At 38.9% G+C, this 23,891-nt stretch overlaps 1 protein-coding gene across 7 annotated transcripts in view; it reads left to right on the top strand.

Annotated features, from left to right (window-relative positions):
- LOC130105400 (R3H domain-containing protein 1-like) overlaps positions 1 to 23,596 on the top strand; it is a 65,787-nt gene extending 42,191 nt beyond the window's left edge. For 4 of the 7 annotated variants that reach the window (XM_056271390.1, XM_056271394.1, XM_056271395.1 and 1 more), the window contains 12 exons: positions 1,129 to 1,271; positions 1,651 to 1,728; positions 3,082 to 3,306; positions 4,036 to 4,159; positions 10,490 to 10,641; positions 11,771 to 11,892; positions 13,832 to 13,935; positions 18,158 to 18,306; positions 21,040 to 21,184; positions 21,266 to 21,360; positions 22,123 to 22,194; positions 23,295 to 23,596. In XM_056271390.1, coding sequence (XP_056127365.1) covers positions 1,129 to 1,271; positions 1,651 to 1,728; positions 3,082 to 3,306; positions 4,036 to 4,159; positions 10,490 to 10,641; positions 11,771 to 11,892; positions 13,832 to 13,935; positions 18,158 to 18,306; positions 21,040 to 21,184; positions 21,266 to 21,360; positions 22,123 to 22,194; positions 23,295 to 23,297 — 1,412 coding nt within the window. In that variant the 3' untranslated portion in view covers positions 23,298 to 23,596. The remainder of the gene's footprint in view (positions 1 to 1,128; positions 1,272 to 1,650; positions 1,729 to 3,081; positions 3,307 to 4,035; positions 4,160 to 10,489; positions 10,642 to 11,770; positions 11,893 to 13,831; positions 13,936 to 18,157; positions 18,307 to 21,039; positions 21,185 to 21,265; positions 21,361 to 22,122; positions 22,195 to 23,294) is intronic. The other 3 variants (XM_056271391.1, XM_056271393.1, XM_056271392.1) reach the window with 3 other exon arrangements.
- Positions 23,597 to 23,891: the final 295 nt, after the last annotated feature.

Here is a 23,891-nt window from a genome sequence, read left to right as displayed (position 1 = left end):
TTTTCTGGACTTTTAATTTATACAAAAATTATTAAATCATAAAACCATAAATTTTTTTTAAAAGTTACATTAAGGCCCTATGAAATATGTTATTTTTTTATATTTTAAAAATTTCTGGATTTTTTATTTTAATTGTTTAATTAAAATTGAATAATCAAAAAAGCATTTCTAGTCAATTTCATTTCATTCATAATTTAATTAATACAACTTTAACAACCTAATTCATAGATTATTATTATTATTATTTTTTTACAATAATAGGAATCTATGATTTGTATTTATTTGTTTTCACAATTTATTCTCTGGGTTTATGATTTAAAACAAAATGATTAAATCATAAAACATGATAATAATAGGGCCCTAAAATCTCCTCTTCATAGTGATCATAAATGAAACGTGTTATAAAGGTCACTTTCAAACCTCAGACTTCAGTCAGCCAAGACATCCACAGTGTCCTGCTGGGAAACTCCTAATGAAGCCGTTTGTGATGTGTCCGGGGCCAGACGGACGTGTAAAATATTGTTTCATTAGAGACCTTAAAATATGCATGCGGGCGCTAGGTCACGTTATATGGCCAGCGCTAATGCGTTTACACCAGGCTGCACCGGTGTGTAATTGCTTATTGACCTCTTTCCGGAGTTTGCAAATGTGAAATTCGAGGCCTCTGGGATGTGGGATCGTGTTGTGGGGCTCGATGCCTCCGTATGTGCTGCATTTGTCATCATTTACAGGTTTATATTCAGAATTTAGCTCATTTGCACTGTTATTATGTAATCTAGTGCGGTTCATCTTTCTCAGTGTGAACAAATGAGCCAATTCTGGACATTAGCATTAAGTCAAGTCAATTTATTTCTAAAAGTTTCAAAGCAACTTCACTGAAAATCAATGTTTATTAATATCTTCATGCTTATAGTTGCATTCTGCAGATTAGAGCTGGGCGATAATATACTTACATTTTACTACAATATTGCTATATAGTATTAGGGCTGGTTATATTGACACATTTTGTCCGCTCTGTCCACTTTTCTGTCCATTTATGTTCTGATGAATCCTGTTAAACTGGAAATGTTACCGAAATGCTGCTGATGTTCAGTGCTGTAAATCTACAATCCTCTTGACTGATCGCAGGTCAGCCTTTCCTGAACCCTGAAAGCAGTGCTGTAGTCTACAACCCCAGTATGACCTCACAGGCCTCCAGGTGTCAATCATCTGTAGCTCCGCCTCCAGCCGCTCACCAGCAGCACCAGCCCACCAATCATGTCATGTCACAGGTGAGTTTAGTAGTGTTTATTAGTGTTTTGATTGGTGTTCAGAGGCAGTCTTTAGGTTAGATGTGCTGGATTATGGGACGTATTTGCTCTGATGAATCAATAATTTTATGGATTTTTTTAAGGGCATATACATTTTCTAGGAGCCACATTAATGTTCTTAGGTTTGGGAAATGAATCTATGTTTATCAGTGTCATTGATTGACTTTATAAACCATCTGCACTCGAGGAGTTTATCCAAACTAACACTGAATGAGCGAGTTCTCTCTTTATTCCGTGACTTTTTTCATCCTGTACATCTGGGACTAAATCCATTTTCTTCCTGTGTGTGTGTGTGTGTGTGTGTGTGTGTGTGTTTCCTCTTCCTGTTCTGTGTCTTCAGCCTCTCTGGTCTGTCCAGCCGTCCACGGTGTCTTACCCACCGATCCTTACAGTGTCTCCTAACCAGCAGTTCACTGTGGTACATATACTCTCTCTCTCTCTCTCTCTCTCTCTCTCTCTCTCTCTCTCTCTCTCTCTCTCTCTCTCTCTCTCTCTCTCTCTCTCTCTCTCTCTCTCTCTCTCTCTCTCTCTCTCTCTCTCTCTCTCTCTCTCTCTCTTCCTCTCGCTCTCCTCTTCTCTTTCTCTCTCTCCCTCCCTCCCTCTCTTCTCTTCCCTCTCTTCTCTTCCTCTCGCTCTCCTCTTCTCTTGCTCTCTCTCTCTTTCTCTCTCTCCGCTTTCTCTCTCTCTCTCCCTCCCTCCCTCTCTTCTCTTCCCTCTCTTCTCTTCCTCTCTCTCTTCTCTTCCTTCTCTTCTCTCTCTCTCCTCTTTTCTTCTCTCTCTCTCTCTCTGTCTCTCTCTCTCCCTCCCTCCCTCCCTTCCTCCCTCTCTTCCTCTCTCTTCTCTTCTCCTCTCTCTCCTCTTCTCTTCTCCTCTCTCTCCTCTTCTCTTCCTCTCGCTCTCCTCTTCCTCTCTCTCCTCTTCTTTTCCTCTCTCTCTCTTTCTCTCTCTCTCTTTCTCTCTCTCCTCTTTCCCTCTCTCCCTCCCTCCTCTTCCTTCTCTTCTCTTCCCTCTCTCCCCTTCTCTTCCCTCTCTCTCTCTCTCTTCTCTCTCTCTCTCTTCTCTTCCCTCTCTCCTCTTCTCTTCTCTTCCCTCTCTCTCTCTCTCTCTCTCTCTCTCTCTCTCTCTCTCTCTCTCTCTCTCTCTCTCTCTCTCTCTCTGCATTTCTCAACTCCATCATCATACGCTTTTCACATCAATAGCACATAACAAAGCTGCAGGGTTCAGTATTTTAAGAAACGTTTTCAAACCCATCATGGCTCCCTCGGACACGCATCATGACCTCTTTTTCTTGACCTCCCTCAGCCAGTAAACATCCCTTAATGACCAATTAAAAGAGTGATAGATGCTTTGAATAATTAACGGAGGAGCAGATGCTGGAATTAATATTCTATGAATAGAAAAGCGTCTAGTCTCTTACCATTTCTAATGGGGCACAAAAAGCAAATTCATAAAGCCTAATAGTTACAGTAAGAGCAGGAACATTGGCCATCTAGCTAGCAACAGTTGAACTAACTAGCATACTTGTTTCAAGCGGCTTCACAGTAATAAACAGGAAAATAGCAACAAATGACAATGTTTACATGCAGCCTCATAATGCGATTATAAAGAGATTTAGACAATATCGCAATTCATGTTAACACAATACTTTGATCAAATTGATGCAATTAAGCTCATAATCATAGTGAAATGATTTTAATCGGGCATGTAAAGTGTCATGATTCAGTTCTAAAAACAAACAGCAAATACTTTATGAAGCAAAATCTTCTGTCAGCAGGATAATCTGAGCGCCCAGTTCAGTCACATGATGATGGTCCGGCAGGCCTCGGGAGACACCCGTGACGCTCACGCAGTGGTTTACCCGTCGCCCGTGTCTCTCCAGACGCCTGCGCATCATCAGGCCGGATACATGATGCCCTCGCCAGGACAGAACGTGCCCTCGTTCCCTTCATCGCACGCGACCACCGTCAACCAGCAGCAGAGCTTCATCCAGCAGCAGGTGCGGACACACTCAGAGCTGAACGCTGCGTCAACACGTGTGTTCTGTCCCTATACAAACACTTGCGCTGTTTGCATTTGACCTCTAGTCTTACATGGCATATTTGCCACAAAAATGCAAGTTTGTACAGAGCTCTTTCGTCATGTTTAGAGTTTTTTGCATTGCACTTTAAAATAAACGCCTAAATGTCTGTTCAGTAGTTCCTATGTAATTGTGATGCTTCTAATTAAGTGAAAAAAAGCATTTGCAAATGCTCACCTCTGCACCAATACAATGTGCAACACTTTTTGTTTGACTTCCCAGTTTATATGTTGTAATTTCAAATGATACATTTTTTAATTGCGAGTTTAGGCAGACTTTTTTTCTTCCAATTGATAGTTCAAATCTCATAATTGCAAATTATAAACATTTTTACATCTCACAATTCAGATTTATTTCCTCGGAATTGTGAGTTATAAACTCAACGTCTCACAATTTGAGTTTATACCTCGCAATTCTGACTTTTTGTCTCAGAATTGTGTGATTTATAAACTCAAGGAAAAACTTGAGATAAAAAGTCACAATTAGCTTTTTGTTTTTATTCCATGGTGGAGACAAACTTCTATAAATATCTAATTAATTTAACTTACTTACTTTTCCTCTCCATTGCACATTTTTTTTGTTCTTGACCATGATTCCAGCATGTACAGGTATGTCACTGAAGTTCACGTCATGTCATTCTTGTCACAGATGGCACCGTGTTACTGTTCACCCAGTCAGTACACAGTGTCTGGACAGCCATACCGACCTGTGGGCTCGATGCCATACAGCAGCCCTCAGAGTCAGATGCCCACAGCACCCATGCAGCCGGCAGGTAACTACACGCATACACACACATGCACTCGTATACACACACATGCACTCCCATACACACACATGCACTCGTATACACACACATGCACACGCATAAACACACATGCACTCATATACACACATACACACACATGCACTCACATGCACACGCATAAACACACACGCACTCATATACACTCATACACACGCATACACACACATGCACTTGCATGCAAACGCATACACTTACATGTACACGCATACACATGCATGCACTCACATTCACACGCATGTACACGCATACACTCACATGCACACTCACGCAGACACATGCACACTCATGCAGACACATGCACACTCATGCACACACATGCACACTCATGCACACGCATACACTCACATGCACACTCATCCACACACATGCACACGCATAAACACACATGCACTCATATACACACATACACACACATGCACTCACATGCACACGCATAAACACACACGCACTCATATACACTCATACACACGCATACACACACATGCACTCGTATACACACACATGCACTCGCATACACACACATGCACTCGTATACACACACATGCACACGCATAAACACACATGCACTCATATACACACATACACACACATGCACTCACATGCACACGCATAAACACACACGCACTCATATACACTCATACACACGCATACACACACATGCACTTGCATGCACACACATGCACTCGCATGCAAACGCATACACTTACATGTACACGCATACACATGCATGCACTCACATTCACACGCATGTACACGCATACACTCACATGCACACTCATGCAGACACATGCACACTCATGCAGACACATGCACACTCATGCACACACATGCACACTCATGCACACGCATACACTCACATGCACACTCATCCACACACATGCACACGCATAAACACACATGCACTCATATACACATGCAGACTCATGCACACACATGCACACGCATACACTCACATGCACACTCATCCACACTCATGCAGACGCATAAACTCACATGCACACTCATGCACACGCATAAACTCACAAGCACACTCATGCACACGCATAAACTCACAAGCACACTCATGCACACACATAAACTCACAAGCACACTCATGCACACGCATAAACTCACAAGCACACTCATGCACACACATAAACTCACAAGCACACTCATGCACACGCATAAACTCACAAGCACACTCATGCACACGCATAAACTCACAAGCACACTCATGCACACGCATAAACTCACATGCACACTCATGCACACGCATAAACTCTCATGCACACGCATAAACTCACATGCACACGCATAAACTCACATGCACACGCATAAACTCACATGCACGCGCATAAACTCACATGCACGCGCATAAACTCACATGCACACGTATACACACACATACACGCACGCAGACACATGCACTCACATGCACACACACGTGTACAAGAGCTTTAGCAGCCAACACACTATATTTTACAGTCCTATTATTAAATAAAGTATTTCCTCCAGCAAAACTCTACCTGCAAAACTGCAAGGGCTGTCCTTCAGGTGTTCACTACTCGATTAAAAAATAAATAAAAGGATCACACTAAGCATTCCAACTAGCATTAAGGTGCAATATCGTCACCTTCTATTATTTTGGAGTGTTAACCATTATTTGCAAAGTTATCATATGTAGTATTTCATGGTTGTTGTCAATGCTGGTACAATACGATACTCCTAAAAGCAACTTAAATACCGTGTGCAAGAATACCTGGTACAAAAGCTGTTTAAATGCAAAGAGTAATCAAACCAGATATTGATTTGACTTGGTTAAAAGAAGTTTATTGATAAACTCTATTCATTATAAGTGCCAGTGGTGTAGATGCATGAAGCACAGCTCACACAGAAGTCACTTTCAAACCAAGAAGATTTTCGTTGGAGAACTCACGTGACGAACTTGAACATGAGCGAAATCATGTGAAACTCCTGATCCATGTATACTGGATCGCAGATTAACTCAATGGTGGTGAAATTTTATCTCTTTGTGGATCTCAGTCCTTTTTCTGGTTCATTCAAAAATCTCACTGGATTATAACAAGATTTGCAAAAGGAATATTTGGAAATCTAGAAACGATATCTCCTACTGGCTCACGAAAGGCTCTGATATACTCCGGGCAAAATCGAAAAACAAACTGGTGTTATGTCAATAAAAAAACCCAGCAAAACGACATTCGTTTTCAGGAGTCCGAAACAGCTTTTCCAGAGAAGTTGCTGTCATTTTTGTTGTTTATTTTGTTATTGAGAGGAAAGCACATATTCATGTAAACGTCGCTCTCATCAGCGTGGACGGCGTCAGGATGTTCGTTAACAGTATATCGTTGAAAAGGTATTTTACGTGTATTCTACGTGAAGAACAGAAAAAGAACTTATGTTGGGCCTTAAAGCAAAAGTCAGACAAGCATCTTAAAACAATTGTTTCCGTCAAGCATATAATCTGGCTTTAGCTTTAGTTTACAGTTATCAGCACAATAACACTCGCTCTCATCTGCCACTGCATCAGTTCACAGGAGTGTTTACCTCATGTTGATTTTAGTTTGTGTTAATTACTGGGCATCTCGATGCGCTCGTTCTTTATACACACTCTCTGTGTACATTGGTGTTTGTGTGTTGCACACACAACGATTGTCGCAGGGCGCTCGTGGCATTTGGCCCTTTGTACAGTTTGATTTTGCTGTATTGTTCAGCGTGCGGGTGACAAATGTTTTACTGGATTGAATTGGAGAGCTGAAACAAAACATCCCTCGTGCTTTGAATATCTGAAACCGGATCCGGTGAGGACCGTGAGAGGGCCGTCGGAGCTGTTGTGGCGGTGCGTTCTGGAGGTTTGCTGTGTTTGGGTCATCGGCGAGCTCTGTCGGAGCGGCTGAATGCGGGGCCGAGGCACTGTCTGAGACGCCCTACGATTCTCACAGTGAACCGGTCTCTTTTCCAGCCCCTCACTCCTCCTCGAACATCGGATCAAGCTGCGTTTGAGTCGTCTTTAATCTTCCATCTGCGAGGTCACGTGATCCGTTTGACTGTCACAGCATTAGTCTGTGTTGTTTGCATTAAATGTTGAACATGTTTCACTTTTTTGGGTCAGTTGCTAGCAGTTTGCGGTCATTTATTGTAAGTTAATGGTCTACACTACCAGTCAAAGATTTTAACAAGTAATTTTTTTTAAGAAGAAGTCTCTTCTGCTCATCAAGTCTGCATTTATTTGATCAGAAATACTGTAAAAATTGTGAAATATTTCAATTAACTGTTGTGTATGTGAATATACAGTAAAGTGTAATTTATTCCTGTGATCAAAGCTGAGTTTTCAGCATCATTACTCCAGTCTTCAGTGTCACATGATCCTTCAGAAATCACTCTAATGTGAGGATTATTATCATCAATGTTGAAAACAGTTGATTCTGAAAGTTCAAAAGAACAGCGTTTATTGTGAAATAAACATTTTAAATGTCTTAACTGTCACTTTTGATCAATTTAATCCATCGTTGCTGAATAAAAGTATTAATTCTCTTTTTTTTTTTTTACTTTTGAATGGTCGCGTATCACGGTTTCCACAAAAATATGAAGCAGCATAAGTGTTTCTTAAGCAGCGAATCAGCATATTAGAATGATTTCTTAAGGATCATGCGGCACACTTATAGTTGTTGTTTTTCTTTTCTTCAGGAAATTCAATGATAAACTGTTTTAGTGGTCATATCGTAATGTCTGTGTTTGTATAATATGGCTGCTTCATCTTGATTTTTCTGCATGTGTTTCTGCAAATTAATGAATCAGTGTAAAAACAGCTTCATGAAACCAAAGTCTCAAAACAGATTTTTCTGATTCTGATTGGATGAGACGCACATCTGATGAATCCTGAATCCTGTCGGGTTTAAAGCTCATCTCTAATGAAAACACAGATCTGTGAATAATGTGTAATTTCTAATTGAATGTTTCATTTGCATCAGAAAGAAAAGTGAGAAATATGGTCTGAATCCTGTGTGATGTAAATGATAATCAAACCCTTCAGATGTTCTGCCGCGTGAAGCACATTTGCTCCTCTTCTGTACCTGCTTGCTCAGCCAGAACCCAGTGTTTAATATTATATTCCCATCATGCTCTGCTTCTAAGTGGAGGTGAGAGAATAGAGCTAAAAATAGCGCACGTTCACCACCTCCTCGCCGCGGGCCGTCCGTTTCTTTTGTCCCACTTCTGGGCTAAATTGATTGCCGTCCCTTTGGCCAAAAGCCAGGAGAAATTGAAAACGCCCTCCTTCCGCAGGGAGAGTGTGTTTGATAGTGTCACGGAGTTACACGCTACCCCCAATAACCTTGACACCAATGCAAATTATCCTGCCTCGTAATGGGCCGTTTCTGCTCGCCGTACGCCGCCGCTCGTGTAAATTACCGTCTTACATGTAGAAGCTTTTAAAGGCGTGACATTGGCATCCATTATGTAAGCTATTGTCTTTTGGGGGAGCGTGTGCGCTTCGATAATGAGAGGCAATTTAATGCTGCTGGTTTGTGAGATCATTAGTGATTTAAAGCGTTTAGATAGTAAGCTAGCTCTGCTCTAATTGGCAAGCTTTATGACGACTTGAATCGACCAGCTTTGATGATCCTCAATATTTAAGAACAAAGTAAAGAAACCTGGGTGTCGTTTTACATTGTGATCTGAGTTTTAAATCTCATATAAATTAAGTGAAGTATTGCCAGGATTTGTCCTTTTAGCTTTGGATGATGCTAAGAAATTAATGCATTTATCTTTTCTCGTCTCATCTAAACCGCAATGATACAAAATGCAGAAGCCAGAGTGCTAATTAAAAAAGAAGTTATAGAGACCATTTGGGAAGCAGAAGTCGCACGTTCATTTGGTGACAGAAATAAATAAAGTGGAGGAAAGCGGGCGAGATCCACAAAATAAGAGGAATATTTTAATTTTTTCTTGTACCTTTATATGTCAGAATCAGAATGCAAACAATAGATGCCCTTCGTTTTTACAGAATACCGTCATCAAAGATGTCCTTTAAAGTGAAACACAGGCATTAAACTGACAGACTGCGACGTTTACCCTCGTTTTAAAGTATGAATTTGATGTAAACAATAAATAGATCCACATATAATATTCACATATGCAGTTCATAGGGAGCATAATATATAAACCCTATAGTTACAGAATAAAATAGCATTTAAGCCTAGAACATTTTTATCTCACAATAGTGACTTTTTTTCTCTTAATAGCAAATTTATATCTCTCAATTTGGACTATTAATGTTGGAATTACGAGTTTATATCACAATTCTGAGAAAAAAGTGGGATATAGACTCGCAATTCTGAGAAAAAAAGTGGGATATAGACTCGCAATTCTGAGGAAAAAAGGCCGAATATCGAGTTTAAAAATCTCGCAATTGTGATTTTACTTTCCTAGATTTGTGAGATATGAACTTTAAAATGACCTTTATTCTTTTATTCTGTGGCTTCCATTGATGGTCTAAGACCCAAATGGTCTATTACAGCGATTTTAATGGATCTACACCGACTGCCAGTTCAACAAAGGACTGATCTTAGTTTATAAAGTACTTGGCGCCTTCATTTTTTCCTGGTTGTTGGTTAAAATTTGACACACTATACAGTCAATGCAGTGGTGATGCTTTTAGTCACTATGCCTCAAAAAGCTTTTGAATATATTCATATCAACATTATAGACATTGTGTGAAATCTATAGAAGCTTGTTTCTGCCACAGAATGAAAAAAAAAGACTTTTTATCTCACAATTTAGACTTAATCTCAGAATTGCGTGATATAAAGTCAGAATTCTGTGAGATATAAACTCACAATTACAAGAAATAAACTCGAAATTCAGACTTTTTTTACTGAATTGCATGTTTATATCTCACAATTCTGACTTAATAACATGCAGTTGGGAGATATAAAGTCAGAATTGCGAGTTTTTCACTCAATTCTGACTTTTTCTCTCATAATTGCGATATATAAAGTCAGAATTGTGCAATTCTGACTTTATATCTAGCAATTACAAGCTTCCAATGAAATCGCATTGTTTTACGTTTTTATTTTGTGGTTGTGTTTTACCTTGCGAAGAACATCGAGATGCATTTTATGTATGAAAAGTGCTATACACATAAATAAATCATTTGAAAAAACAGATTGTTTATTGTTCATTTGAAGGGATGATTTAGTTTTGTAAGTGGACAGTAAATGGTTAATTCTGCCGCTTTCACTACACGTATCTGCTATTGAAGCGCTTGCATTGTCCTGTCGTTTCTGTACGTTCCTTCAGGTTACCAAACTGTGATGCCAAATCAGCAGCAGAACTATCAGAACGCCATCCAGCCGCTGCAGAATCAGACGCTGGTCAGCAGCCAACACAGCAATATGGGAAGTCAGATGCCAGGCATGATGGTCCAGTATATGTCAGTGCCATCTTATCAGGTGAGGAACATGTAATGGGCTCTCTCAGTCTTTACAGATGCCTGACATCTTTCCTCATTATCATTGTTGGGGAAAGTAATGCATTGTAATATTGCGTTTCTCCCAAAAAGAGTAACTGCTTTTTATTAAAAGTAATGCGTTACATTTCATTTGCGGTACTTTTTCTCGCCTGGACTTGTTTATTTTTTAATAACATCCAAAAAAATTATATTTTTGGCAAATGTTAAGGCCCTTTCACACCAAAAGTGAAACGAATAAGCCTCGGACTGAAGGAAATGCACATTTACGGCTGTACAGTAGAGAAGCAGATCATACAAACCTTTCAGCTGTGCTTTTTTAAATTGCATTTTGCTGTTTTTATTAATTTTGAGGAATGCTGTTGTCAGTGAGATGAGTAAATGCATGTTCACATTTAGTCTAGAACTGAGATAACCAAAGCTGCACCTGTCTGATATAGATATAAAGGCATTTCGCTTGACTATGAGCGTGATATTGCTCATATAAATATCCAAATATAAGCTTTAGCCAGATACAGCTTTCATTCTTCCGGTCCATCATATATTCATGAAGAAAAAAAAATCAGTTTGAATAAGGAAAGCGATAACTTTGCCATAGTATCCTTTCAATGGTTAAAGTTGTCACACACACACACACACAACACCTTCTCACTTTATTCCTCTCAACATGGGGACAGGAGAGCTGTCAGTCAATAAATGTGTAAAAGTAACTAGCGTTACTTATTTGAAAAAGTAACTTCGATATTTAGTTGTAAATTTAAAAAGTGATGTTACTTTACTAGTTACTGGAAAAAGTAATCTGATTACGTAACTCGAGTTACTTGTAATGAGTTCCCCCAACACTCATTATAACACATTAGTGATTATAGATGCGTCTCAGTTTAATTTCTGTTGATGAGAACGTACAGACGTCTTTTTTTTTCATTCTTCATTTTGCAATTCACAGTTTTAGTGCAATATTTAAAACAGATTTTTTGTATTACATGTTTAATATTTGTGTTGTATGTAACATGGTTTGTGTTGTTGTATAATCCGGCGCTAAGGGAAGCACTTCCTAATTTCGTTATACATGTTTATAATGGCAATAAAGGTGATCTAATCTTGTGTGGCAGGTGTCCTCGGCTGTGCCCCAGCAGGCGTATCATCAGCCCGTCGTCAGTCATGCACCCGCACCGCCGTCCAGCTTTCAGGTCTACTACAGCATCGGACCTCATAACCAACAGAACGCCGTCAGGTACGGACGTCTTATGCCAGATCAGTTACACCAAAAATGAACACAGATTTGCAAATGAACACAGCAGTTTATTTGTTTTGCAGAAGCATTATGATTCATTCAGATCTTCTAGTAAATGCATATTTCAGGGTTCGTACAAGGTGCTTGAATTTGACATTTTGAGTATTTAAGTCCTGGAAAACTTGTGAAAATGGATTTATTGTACCTGAAAAGTGTTTGAATTATTGAAAGACTATATATTTTTTTTTGATTAAACAATATTTTCATGCAAAATTAAAGCTGCAGCCTGTCTAATATAGATATAAAGACATTTTGCTTGGCTATGAGCGTGATATTGCTCATATAAACATACAAATATAAGATACTTTTCATTCTTCCGGTCCATCATATATATTAATGAAGAAAAAAATCAGTTTGAATAAGGACAGCGATAACTTTGCCATAGTATCCTTTCAATGGTTACCACAGTCCTTTGTATATTTTCATATTTATTAATTACAATATAAGCACATGGTACTATGATGATCCGCCTGTGTAAAACAGAAAACAGACAAAATAATAGTCAAGTCACCTTTATTTATATAGCGCTTTTTACAATACAGATTGTTTCAAAGCAGCTTTACAGACATAACCTAAAAATAATGCAACACAGTTTGTTTTTAGAAGAAAATAGCGTAATAGTCCAGCTTAAGTTAGTTCAGTATAATTATTAATGAACAGAGATGAAACCAGCCATGAAAAGGCGTTCAGTGTGGTGTAAAATGGCTGTAGCTGTATGGGTTTTGTGCAGAGCTGTGAGGAAGAGGTCGCTCGCTCGCTTCGGTCGTCTCCTGGGACCTTGACTTTAGTAGGCCACGTTCAAGATGATTTATAAGTCCAGATATGCAGCTGGTCTTAATATAACGCTGGGTCCCATGAGGAGAGCGATCTCGCGCTGCACATCCTTCATATGAAGCGGTTCACAGATGGTGAACGACGACTCACAGCTGCGTCACACGCCTCATGTCCTTATTAAACCGCCAGAGACGACCCAGCTCTGTGAATACTGATGATCTGCTCATTGAGCGCTGTTGATCTGGCACTCGTCACGTTTACCAGGTGTCGTACTGATCAGAGCTGAATACACACTACCAGCCAAAAGTTGGGGATCGGTAAGATTTTTAATGTTTTAAAAGAAGTCTCTACTACTCACCAAGGCTGCATTTATTTGATTAAATATACACACCAAAAAACGGTATTGTGAAATATTATTACAATTTAAAATAACTGTTTTCTATGTGAATATATATATATATATATAACATCATAATTTATCATATTCACAATATATATGAATCTTTTGTAACATTATGAATGTCTTTACTGTAACTTTTGAACAATTTAATGCATCCTTGATGAATAAAAGTATTGATTTATTTTATTTCTTTCCCCCCCAAAAATTATAAAAATTCTTACTGACCCCAAACTTTTGAACGGTAGTGTTTAATGTTACAAAAGCTTTCTATTTCATATAAATGCTGTTCTTTTGAACTCTCTATTCATCAAAGAATCCTGAAATATAAATATAAATAACTGTTTTCAACATTGATAATAATCATAAATGTTTCTTGAGCATCAGATCCTCATATTAGAGTGATTTCTGAAGGATCATGTGACACTGAAGACTGGAGTAATGATGCTGAAAATACAGCTTTGATCACTGGAATAAATTACACTTTAAAATATATTAAAATAGAAAACAGTTATTTTAAATTATCATATTTAACAATATTACTGTTTTTTGTTTTGTTTTGTTTTTATCAAATAAATGCAGCCTTGGTGAACAAAGAGACTTCTTTTAAAAACATAAAATCCTACCGATCCCAAACTTTTGACTGGGAGTGTATGTGATGTGGTTTTGGCATCGTAAGCGAATGTTGGCATGTGTGTGTCTCCGCAGCTCCTCCATGGGGTTCTTGCCTCCTCCAGGATCAGAACAGATGCCGTACCACCGCACCTCGCCTCCCTGCGGCTCGCAACAGATTCCCACCCAGCAGTGCTCAGGTACGAACCCGCAGTGACCCAGAAGGCCGTTCGTCCTCGTCCTCTTTGCACTAGAATCAGACTAATGTTTTCTCCTCAGATTTCTGAAGGGAAATATTGCAATAGTTACTCCTTACACTCACCACAAGAGGTTAAATCGGTAACACTTTATACATAATAAAATTATTTTTAATGCATTGATTTTGCCTTGCAATACACCTTATAATGCAATGTATGATCTCATGAATAATTGTAACTATTGTCTATTCATTGTTACACCTTTAGAAAGTATAATGCATTAAAACACGTGACAAACAACCAATTTCAGATGTAACAAGGAATCTGCGAAAATTATACTGCATTTTAACTTTGCTTACAATTATTTATGAAAATATATAAAGCATTTCAAATAATGTATCGGCTGTTTTACTACCAAGTACACTTTCTGCTATCATACTAAGTCAATTATTTATTGGTTAACTTGCTCATTTGTTCATTAATTTTCACTAAAGATTATCAGTCATCAAAGTTCAGAAAACACTGCAGGTGTCGTGATGACCGTTTGTTTGATGTGTGACGTTACTTGAGCTTACCGTTCACATCATTCATACGTTTTATGCTTTATTCTGCTATTTTTAAATAGTGCTAGTTAGGGCTGTCACTTTTATGAAAAAATCCTGTTCGATTTTTGAATCGTTGAAGTGTTCATTGAATCGATTGTAAAATCGATTTTCCATGTCTAAAGACATTTCCATTTTCAACACCAAATACAGGCAAATCCACGGACACCTAACAGGCATTAGGACGAGCGTATAGAGGGCGCTTGAGACGCACAAGTCAGCAATATTCCTGATGATTTATTGGCGTGAAGTTTCAGCACAATGACAAACAGAAGCGCAACATTCAGGGATTGAGATTAACACCCTCAACCCGCCAAATGCGGTAAAAAATGAACTTTGGCGGGAAACGCTGCCAAATCACGAGCCAATCTGGCGTGTTTCTGTGTTTACTCACTTTGCTGGGGAAGTTCGTGTAAGACAAATCTGCGTGGATTTAGCGCAAATCCTCAACTCGTGATCCTCATGATATATTAAATACAGCGTATTGTAGAATCTGCTAATTTCTGGCTTACTTGAACACACACGTCACTACGCAACACATAGCGAATATTAACCCTCGGGTCAGCTATTGCGCCGGCGCGACAAGCTCACTTTTTTCCTTATCAGTGCAAAAGAGACTCAAATTACTCTGTTGATTTTGATCTTACATATAAGTGTTGGACATCATTAGATCCTGTTAAGTGTCTATTTTTTTTGTGGATACTCACAATAAAAACAAAGTGTTCTGCTTTTTGTCAAATAAAGAAAAATAAACATGATGCGAATTTTGCCTTCTTTCTGTCAGTGAAGTTCATTCTTAAACGCATCCGAAAATGAACTAACTCAGTCAATACTTGTCACACAGGCACGAAAGATTTTTCGTTATGAAGCTGAAATTCTCTTCTTTTAAATTAAGTAATTTATACATATTCTCAGTTTATGTAATCTGTATGAAAAGAGAGAGATGTCAGTCTTTTTCCTTTCAGCTAATTATAGCTTACTTGTGAGTCCTCATGATATATTAAAGGGATACTCCACTTTTTTTGGAAATAGGCTCATTTTACAACTCCCCCAGAGTTAAACTGTTGAGTTTTACCGTTTTTGAACCCATTCAGCCGATCTCCGGTTCTGGCGGTACCACTTTTAGCATAGCTTAGCATACATCATTGAAGTGGACAAGACCATTAGCATTTCTCAAAAATAAATGACCAAAGAGTTTCGATATTTTTCCTATTTAAAACTTGACTCTTCTGTAGTTACATCGTGCACTAAGACCGACGGAAAATGTAAAGTTGCGATTTTCTAGGCTGATATGGCTAGGAACTATACTCTCATTCCTGCGTAATAATCAAGAAACTTCACTGCCGTACCATGAGTGCAGCAGGCGTAATGATATGACGCAGCGCCTGAAAATAGTTCCGTTGTGTTGACGGAAGGTGGCCTATTTTCAGGCGCTGCGTCATATCATTACGCCTAATGCTAATGGTCGTGTCCACTTCAATGATGTATGCTAAGCTATGCTAAAAGTGGTACCGCCAGAACCGGAGATCGGCTGAATGGGTTCAAAAACGGTAAAACTCAACAGCTTAACTATGGGGGAGTTGTAAAATTAGCCTATTTCCAAAAAAAGTGGAGTATCCCTTTAAATACAGCGTATTGCGCAGAATCTGCTCATATCTGGCTTACTTGAACACACACGTCACTACGCAACAAATACCGGCGCGCTTGTTCACTTGCATTGAAGTTATAGCGAATATTAAAAAGCATTTGGTGAACAGAAAAGACATTTTCCAAATCCTACATGTTCTGTGTCCTGTATTGATCTGTCCACCTAAAACACATTTTTTTTAATTTTTAAAAAGGCAGTTAAAATCGATTCCCTATTTTCGTTTTCGAAACTTGTGTTGGTCGGTCCGATCGATTGTGCAGTCGATTTTCGACCGTAAAGTGACAGCCGTAGTGCTAGTTGTGACATTAGTGATCAGATCCACATTATACAGTCGTTTAGCCTCCTTCATTCTCAGCACAATACAGTCTTTTCTTCAAACCCTGGAGTTAGATTGTGTTTCTCAAACAAAGGACGTCTGAGGAACACGTTCTCCGGCCGGCTTATAATTCAGCGGCTCGTTGTCGTGACCTTCAGCCTCGTGTCATTTCCTTCGAGGCATAAAGGTGCTAATTGAAATGACACTCTCTGCTCCCAACAATCCCATTATTGAACAGATACGAGCTGGTAATTAAAAAGTAATTCCTGTGCTGCTTTGTTCTGGGTTATGGCTATCTTAAAGAAGGCCTTCACGGCTCCTCTGATTCTCATTTCCAGTTGATGTGTCCTCCATTAATGTGAATGGCTTCTCTGCTCTGATCGCTCTGTGGCGTCTCTCCATCGCTCGTCTTTAATAACTAATTAAAAGAGGAGGCTAGAAGGGCTCCTCAAATGCTCAAATTAGATTTTCTTCTCCTTCATAAGCGTCTTGTGGTTTAATTTGATTGGAGGATTAAGCAGTAAGAGAAAGAACGTCCTTTTAAACCTGTCTTGCTCTTCTGTGTTGAACGGCTCAGTTTCGACACAATGAGACGTCTGGATATTCATTTATTTTCCCATGCAGTATTTTGACGACTCGTGTCACTGTTGGAACCACTTAATCAGAAGTTTCTTTGTGAAATTACATCTGCATATATAATATATCACCTGAGACGTTACATCGGGCGTCCAATGTCCTGTTGTGAATGAGCTTGCTTGTTAAAAGTATAATCGAACGTTATATTTACACTTCAGGCTTGATTTTGTCTGTGGGGATTTTGATTGGATGGTTGTGGTTTGCTATTGGCTGATCTCATGTGATTGACAGGTTGTTGCCCCGCCCTCGTTATCAGAGAAGAGATGCTGCTAGAGGAAGTTATTCTGATTAAAGATTATGAGGCACATGAATTAAAAAACAAATTATGTGCATGAATGATCATTTGTAATAAATACTGCAATATTCTATTAAAAATAAGAATTGCCGATTTTGATTTCATGGTGACTTTATATGTTGATGGAGACAATCTGTAATTGAGTGAGAGTGAGTGAGAGTGAGTGAGAGTGAGTGAGAGTGAGTGAGAGTGAGTGAGAGTGAGTGAGAGTGAGTGAGAGTGAGTGAGAGTGAGTGAGAGTGAGTGAGAGTGAGTGAATTTGTGTGTGTGAGAGAGAGAGTGTGTGTGTGTGTGTGTGTGTGTGTGTGTGTGTGTGTGTGTGTGTGTGTGTGTGTGTGTGTGTGAGAGAGTGTGCGTGTGTGAGAGAGTGTGCGTGTGTGTGAGAGTGTGTGTGTGTGAGAGTGTGTGTGTGAGAGAGCGTGTGTGTGTGTGTGAGAGCGTGTGTGTGTGTGAGAGCGTGTGTGTGAGAGCGTGTGAGAGAGGGTGTGTGTGTGAGGCCTGGTAAATAGACACCAATATCAAAAATCAAATTTTTTGCTCCTCATGAGGAAAACAGCTTATAAAGCAGACTAAGTGATGTTTTTTCAAAATGTTAAAACGCAGAATGTTTTGTGTCGGGTTAGTGTAACCGGAGAGAATATACAGTTTGAACAGTATAAAAACCATTATGTCTATGGAGAGTCCCCATAAAACATGAAAACCCAACGTGTGTGTGTGTGTGTGTGCAGGTGCTCCGCCCCCATCAGGTGGTATGGTGATGATGCACCTGGCGTTACCGGCGTCTCAGCAGCTTCAGTCTCATTCCCCCCCGCAGTGGAAACACAACAAATACTACGAGCACAAGCCCAGCGAGATCTGCTGTCTGGACACGTCACGAGTAAGAACACACTCCAACGCCAGAAATACACTCATGACATTTACAATTTAAAACTTTTCAACAGCCGTAAATCTGTTTATTTATTGCTTTATTTCACGTACATAATGGTGCGTTCACATCATGATGAAGTTCCTGTAATCACCGGTGCCTTCAAGTCCTTCTGGGAAGTTTGCACTAGTTGGAATAAAGTCGTAATTACGATGTCGGGTGCGTTCAAATCGCGAAAAAATAAAAATCAAGATTATTTAGCTGTACTTAAAATGATAAATCTTTCTTTTTTTTATGTAGGTGCTGTAAATTCAATCTCATCTCTATATTCTTTCGTCATTGTACAACACTCATATTTTGTGCATGTTTATTGTAAATTTGAAAAAAATTATGTAATTAATTTCAACAAATTTGTCATCAATACAGGAGACGCATCTGTTGCATTAACAGACTCAGAATCTCTTATGAATTTGTGCTTGTGTTCATGTGCATTCAACCTGTAAATATGAACTTTCCGACATGATTTGAACTCGTATACGAGTGTTTTGCATCCTTAAGGTCTTTGCACACTGAGTCTGAATTTTTCATATGCGTTTTTTCGTATTCGTCACACAAAAATTCGTCATGCATAGACCTTGCACACTGAGTCCGATGCGTATTAATTAGTGCTGTCAAACGATTCAAATATTTAATCGCGATTAATCGCATTAATGTCATAGTTAACTCACAATTAATCGCATTAATGTCATAGTTAACTCACAATTAATCGCATTAATGTCATAGTTAACTCACAATTAATCGCATTAATGTCATAGTTAACTCACAATTAATCGCATTAATGTCATAGTTAACTCGCGATTAATCGCATTGTCATAGTTAACTCGCGATTAATCGCACATTTTTATCTATTCTAAATGTCTCTTGATTACTTTTTGTCCCATTCTTTTTTTCTCATTTTAATGCTCTTATCAACATGGAAAAGTGGATCGGCTTGCTTTGTGCAAATGTTTTTTATTGAAAACAACACTGGCATATACTGTGTTCAATTTCACACTAACATTCTCACTTGGAGCAAATAATCTCTCACACAATGTAACACTGTCCATCTATAAAAGGGTGAAAGAAATACTGACGACTGACGATTCGCATCAGCTGTGTGTGTGTGTGTGTGTGTGTGCTTGGCCATCATCAAGTGGTGTTTCAGACTGGACGTGCTGCGATGATGATGATAGCTCAGTTCACAACGACAAAACACACAGATCACTTTGGTCTCGTCAATGGACCCATTTGGCAACTTTTTAAAAGTAAACTTTCCATTCAGAATCTTATTGGCCTCCATTTCGGCGTCTCGCGCTCGTCATCCACTCAAAACGTAACGTTAACCTACTATTTGGCCGGCTCGCAAGCCCAAACGAGTGTGTGCGGTGCCTGTTGTTTTGTTTCCGGTCTAGCTAACGTTAGATCCGCTTGCGCTTTGGTGGACGAAGCAACAAAACGTCCTCGCGCGGCGCAAAACATTGAAACTAATGTGTTTCATAGCGCAGCGCCGCGTCCTGTTGCAAAAGCATGTGAAAAAAACGACAAAAAGACCGTTAATCGCGCGATAAAAAAATTGACGCCGTTAAAATGGTTTTGCGTTAACGCCGTTAAAGTCCCCGTGAACCGGAAGTTGCAAACGAATTTTCTCCAGTGTTGTGACGTATTTCCGAAAGAAACGGAATACTAAATGAGGCAAAATAGTGGGCGTGGCTTTTTTTCAACTAGCACCTGATTGGATCTAGAAAAGTAGGTGTTTTCATTCAGCCTGTCTACTGTCAGTTGGAGGGGCGTGGTTACAGATGTTAAGCAGACGCCCAAACCGTCAAACCTATGTCATCAGGGAAGGTCCTCCAATGCAGAGGGGAGGGGAAATTTCAGATTTTGATTCAGATTTTTTAATTTTTTTGTGTGGATTGACTTGCATGGATGAATTGTTCACCACAAAACGATCAATTTAGGCAAACAAAGTAAGTATGGTCAATTTTGAATTCATGGGGACTTAATAACGCGTTTAACTGACAGCCCTAGTATTAATTAATCCGTTGCGAATGAAAGAAAAAAATTAAAATTCGCAAAACAATACAAAATGGAGTCTTTATGCAGTGAGGATGATTTTGTTGTCCTCTCTCTTCTTAAAAAGAGAAAAAGAAAGAGGAATCAAGGACGAGGAGCTGCGGGATTATCCCGAGCGATTCAAGGTTTACTTCAGGATCTCAGTGTGATGCTTTGCTAGCGATACTGGAGCCACATATTAAAAACAAGACCACCAATGTCCGTGAACCAATCGATCCTGAACAGTTCATTTTGGCGTACGCTTGTACGGTGGCTCTGAATGGTCAAAACATCTCTATAAATGCTTGCTATGGATGTGAAAAACCCACAAAATTGTAGCCGATCCATTTTTTTATGACGAACGAAATTCTCGGAGGCGGTGTGTAAACATGATTGGTCGTATACATTTTTTAACGTGCGAAAATTTCGGACAGGCTCGATGTGCTAGGACCTTTAGTCCACCTTTAGGGATCCATGTGCAGATTTGACAACAACAAAATCACTTTAATGCACCTTTCTGAGAAATAAAATCGGGCAGCAGTGTGTACTTTTTTAGTGGGAGCTTGTAAAATTTGTTCACATCTTTGTCGATGTCACATGATTCCTCATATCGTGAATGCAACTTCATGTCGATGTTCAACCGTTTGTGTGCAGAACAGTCCTCAGATCTGCAGCCCGTCCACCTCGCCGGCCCAGTCGCCCACACCAACACACCTCACTAATGTAAAGAACATCCGTCCAGGCCTCAACACCCTTCCCATCATGCCTCACTTCTCCAGACCCTTTGTTTCAGGTCAAGGTGAGTCCTCTCGTCCTGTCTGGTGTTTATTAAAGCATTGAAGTCGTTGTGAGGCTCATCGGGTGTGTGTATTTGTGTCAGGTGACGTTCGCTATCCTCTTCTGGGACACGCGCTCCAGTACGGCCCTCAGATTCGCCCTCCGTTACTTCATGCCCCCCCCATGATGTCCAGTCAGGTCAGACCACCAATCACGTTTCAGATCACACACATATGACAAAACCAGTCACGAGTCGCACGGGTGTATCTGTGGCAATAGCCAACAATACATTGCATGGGTCAAAATTATATATATATATTTTATTTTTTATGCCAAAAATCATTGGGATATTAAGTAAAGATCATGTTCCATGAAGATATTTTGTAAATTTTCTACCATAAATATATATAAAAAAAATATTTTTGTGAGTGAATGCTGCACAATCGCGAACATAAATGCACAACTTTAAAGGAGATTTTCTCAATGTTTTGATTTTTTTTTTTTTTTTTGCACCCTCAGATTCCAGATTTAGTTGCATCTCGGCCATATATTGCCCTATCCTAACAAACATACATCAATGGAAAGCTTATTTATCCAGCTTTCATGTGATGTATCAATCTCAATTTCAAAAAAATTTACCCATGTGACTGTTTTTGTGGCCCAGGGTCACATATTTTACAGTGAAAACTGATTATCCACTTTAACCAGTCTCACTTCAGTTTCGATTATGGGAGATTTTTAAATATTAATGTGACTTTTTGTGCAATTCACAAAAAATTGGCACCTATGAATTTTTCCTGCAGAAAAAGAATCTTGACCGAAATCTCAACTCTCAACTCTAGTCATATTTGTGACCATAATACGTGCGAATGAAACGTCCAGCTGCTTTTGCCCCTCAGCACTGAGGTTGTGACAGAAAGTGTGTGTTTGTTAAATTAATTTTGTTCATCTTCTGTTTAGGCTCCTGTAGGGATTCGACACGCTGGGCGAGGCAGGAAGCCTCACAGGAAAGCGCTTTCTACAGATCTCAGTGTAGGTGGCCCTACAAGTGTGACTAAACCATATACATATGATAAATACATTTATATATATATATGATCTTTATTTATATATATATATTAGGGTTGAACGAGTCACTAAACCTGGTTAAGAGATTTATTTGACACAATTATTTGGCAAACTTATAGATAAAAGAAATTAATACTTTTATCCATCAAGGACGCATTAAATTGATCAAAAGTGACAGTAAAGACATTTATAATGTTAGAAAAAGATTCTATTTCAAATAAATGTAATAGAACTTTCTATTCATCCAAGAATCCTGAAAAAAATATAAAAAATAATAATAGATGTTTTTTGAGCATCAAATCCTCATATTAGAGTGATTTCTGAAGGATCATGTGACACTGAAGACTGGACTAATGATGCTGAAAATTCAGCTTTGATCACAGGAATAAATTACATTTTTAAATATATTAAAATAGAAAACAGTTATTTTAAATTGTAATAATATTTCACAATATTACGGTTTTGTTTTTTGTATTTTTGATCAAATAAATGCAGCCTTGGTGAGCAGAAGAGACTTCTTTTAAAAATATTAAAATCTTACCGATCCAAACTTTTGAACGGCAGAGTATATATATTGTCGTAAATATATATATATATTTTTACACATATGTCTCATATGTCATAGAAGTGTGATTAAACCATACAAATATGAGGAAAATATATATAATTTTTTTTTAATATGAGGGAAGAACAAGTCACTGTTACATTGTGGTCATATATATATATATATATATATATATATATATATATATATTTATATTTATATTATAGTCAACCCAGTGGCCATTACTTTTTTACCTTTAACATTTAGCTTGTGTTGCTCCATGTTGTTATTGTTGTACAATCTTCAGACTGATCAAATGAAGCATGTCTCCCACAGATGATGCAACACAAAGTAAAAATAGATGATTATGAATCTGTCTAACACTGTATTCTTCAGTCTGTGTATTGAGTTTGTTCTGATGATGCAAGAAAAACTAAAACACTGTAGCTAAAATAGATGATTATGAATCTGTCTTTGACACGGCTGATATTTGTTTTGTGACGGCCCGTGTCTCCTCCAGTGATCGCTGGTGTGCCGAGGAGCTTCAGTCGTGTGGATTTGACCCCGCCGTGACCTCCTACACCGCCCTGCTTCAGACTCGCCCAGCTAATAACACTGACACAGCCTGTGACGCCTTCACCCTTCCACACGAGGGCGCTCTGACTGACGGTGGGTGTCTCCGCTCCTGCCGTTTGAGAAAGGAAACGATCCGAACTGAAAGTGTTCTGCGATTGACTGGAACATATCAAAATGCAGCCGGAACTGTGTTGTTCTTTATTTTTTTATCTGCGTTTATTGGTTTGTTTTTGTTTTTTATTTGAATATTCTAGTATTAAAACACACCAGATTGGACTTTTTTGGGGTTGATTTTCAGTTGTTTGTATCACATTTGCATTAGTTCTCTCAGCGCGTGCCTTCAGACGACAGAGCGAACGAGCGAGTCTCGTGTCAGTCAGACACAACCTGCTTTTGTGTACATCATTTATGAAGAAGCGGTGTCGTTCAGTTTCCTCTGAATTCTGGGAATGGACGCCAGTACGAGCGACCGCATTGTTGTACATTTCCCTCGGGTTTTTTTTAATTTAAGACGTTCAAAAAAACGAATCACCAGCTGATC

This window comes from Rhinichthys klamathensis, unplaced genomic scaffold (assembly GCF_029890125.1).
Source record: "Rhinichthys klamathensis goyatoka isolate OS25496 unplaced genomic scaffold, OSU_Roscu_1.1 h1tg000318l_1, whole genome shotgun sequence".
In the NCBI taxonomy this organism is placed as follows: domain Eukaryota; kingdom Metazoa; phylum Chordata; class Actinopteri; order Cypriniformes; family Leuciscidae; genus Rhinichthys; species Rhinichthys klamathensis.
This window is presented reverse-complemented; position numbering and strand designations above follow the sequence as displayed.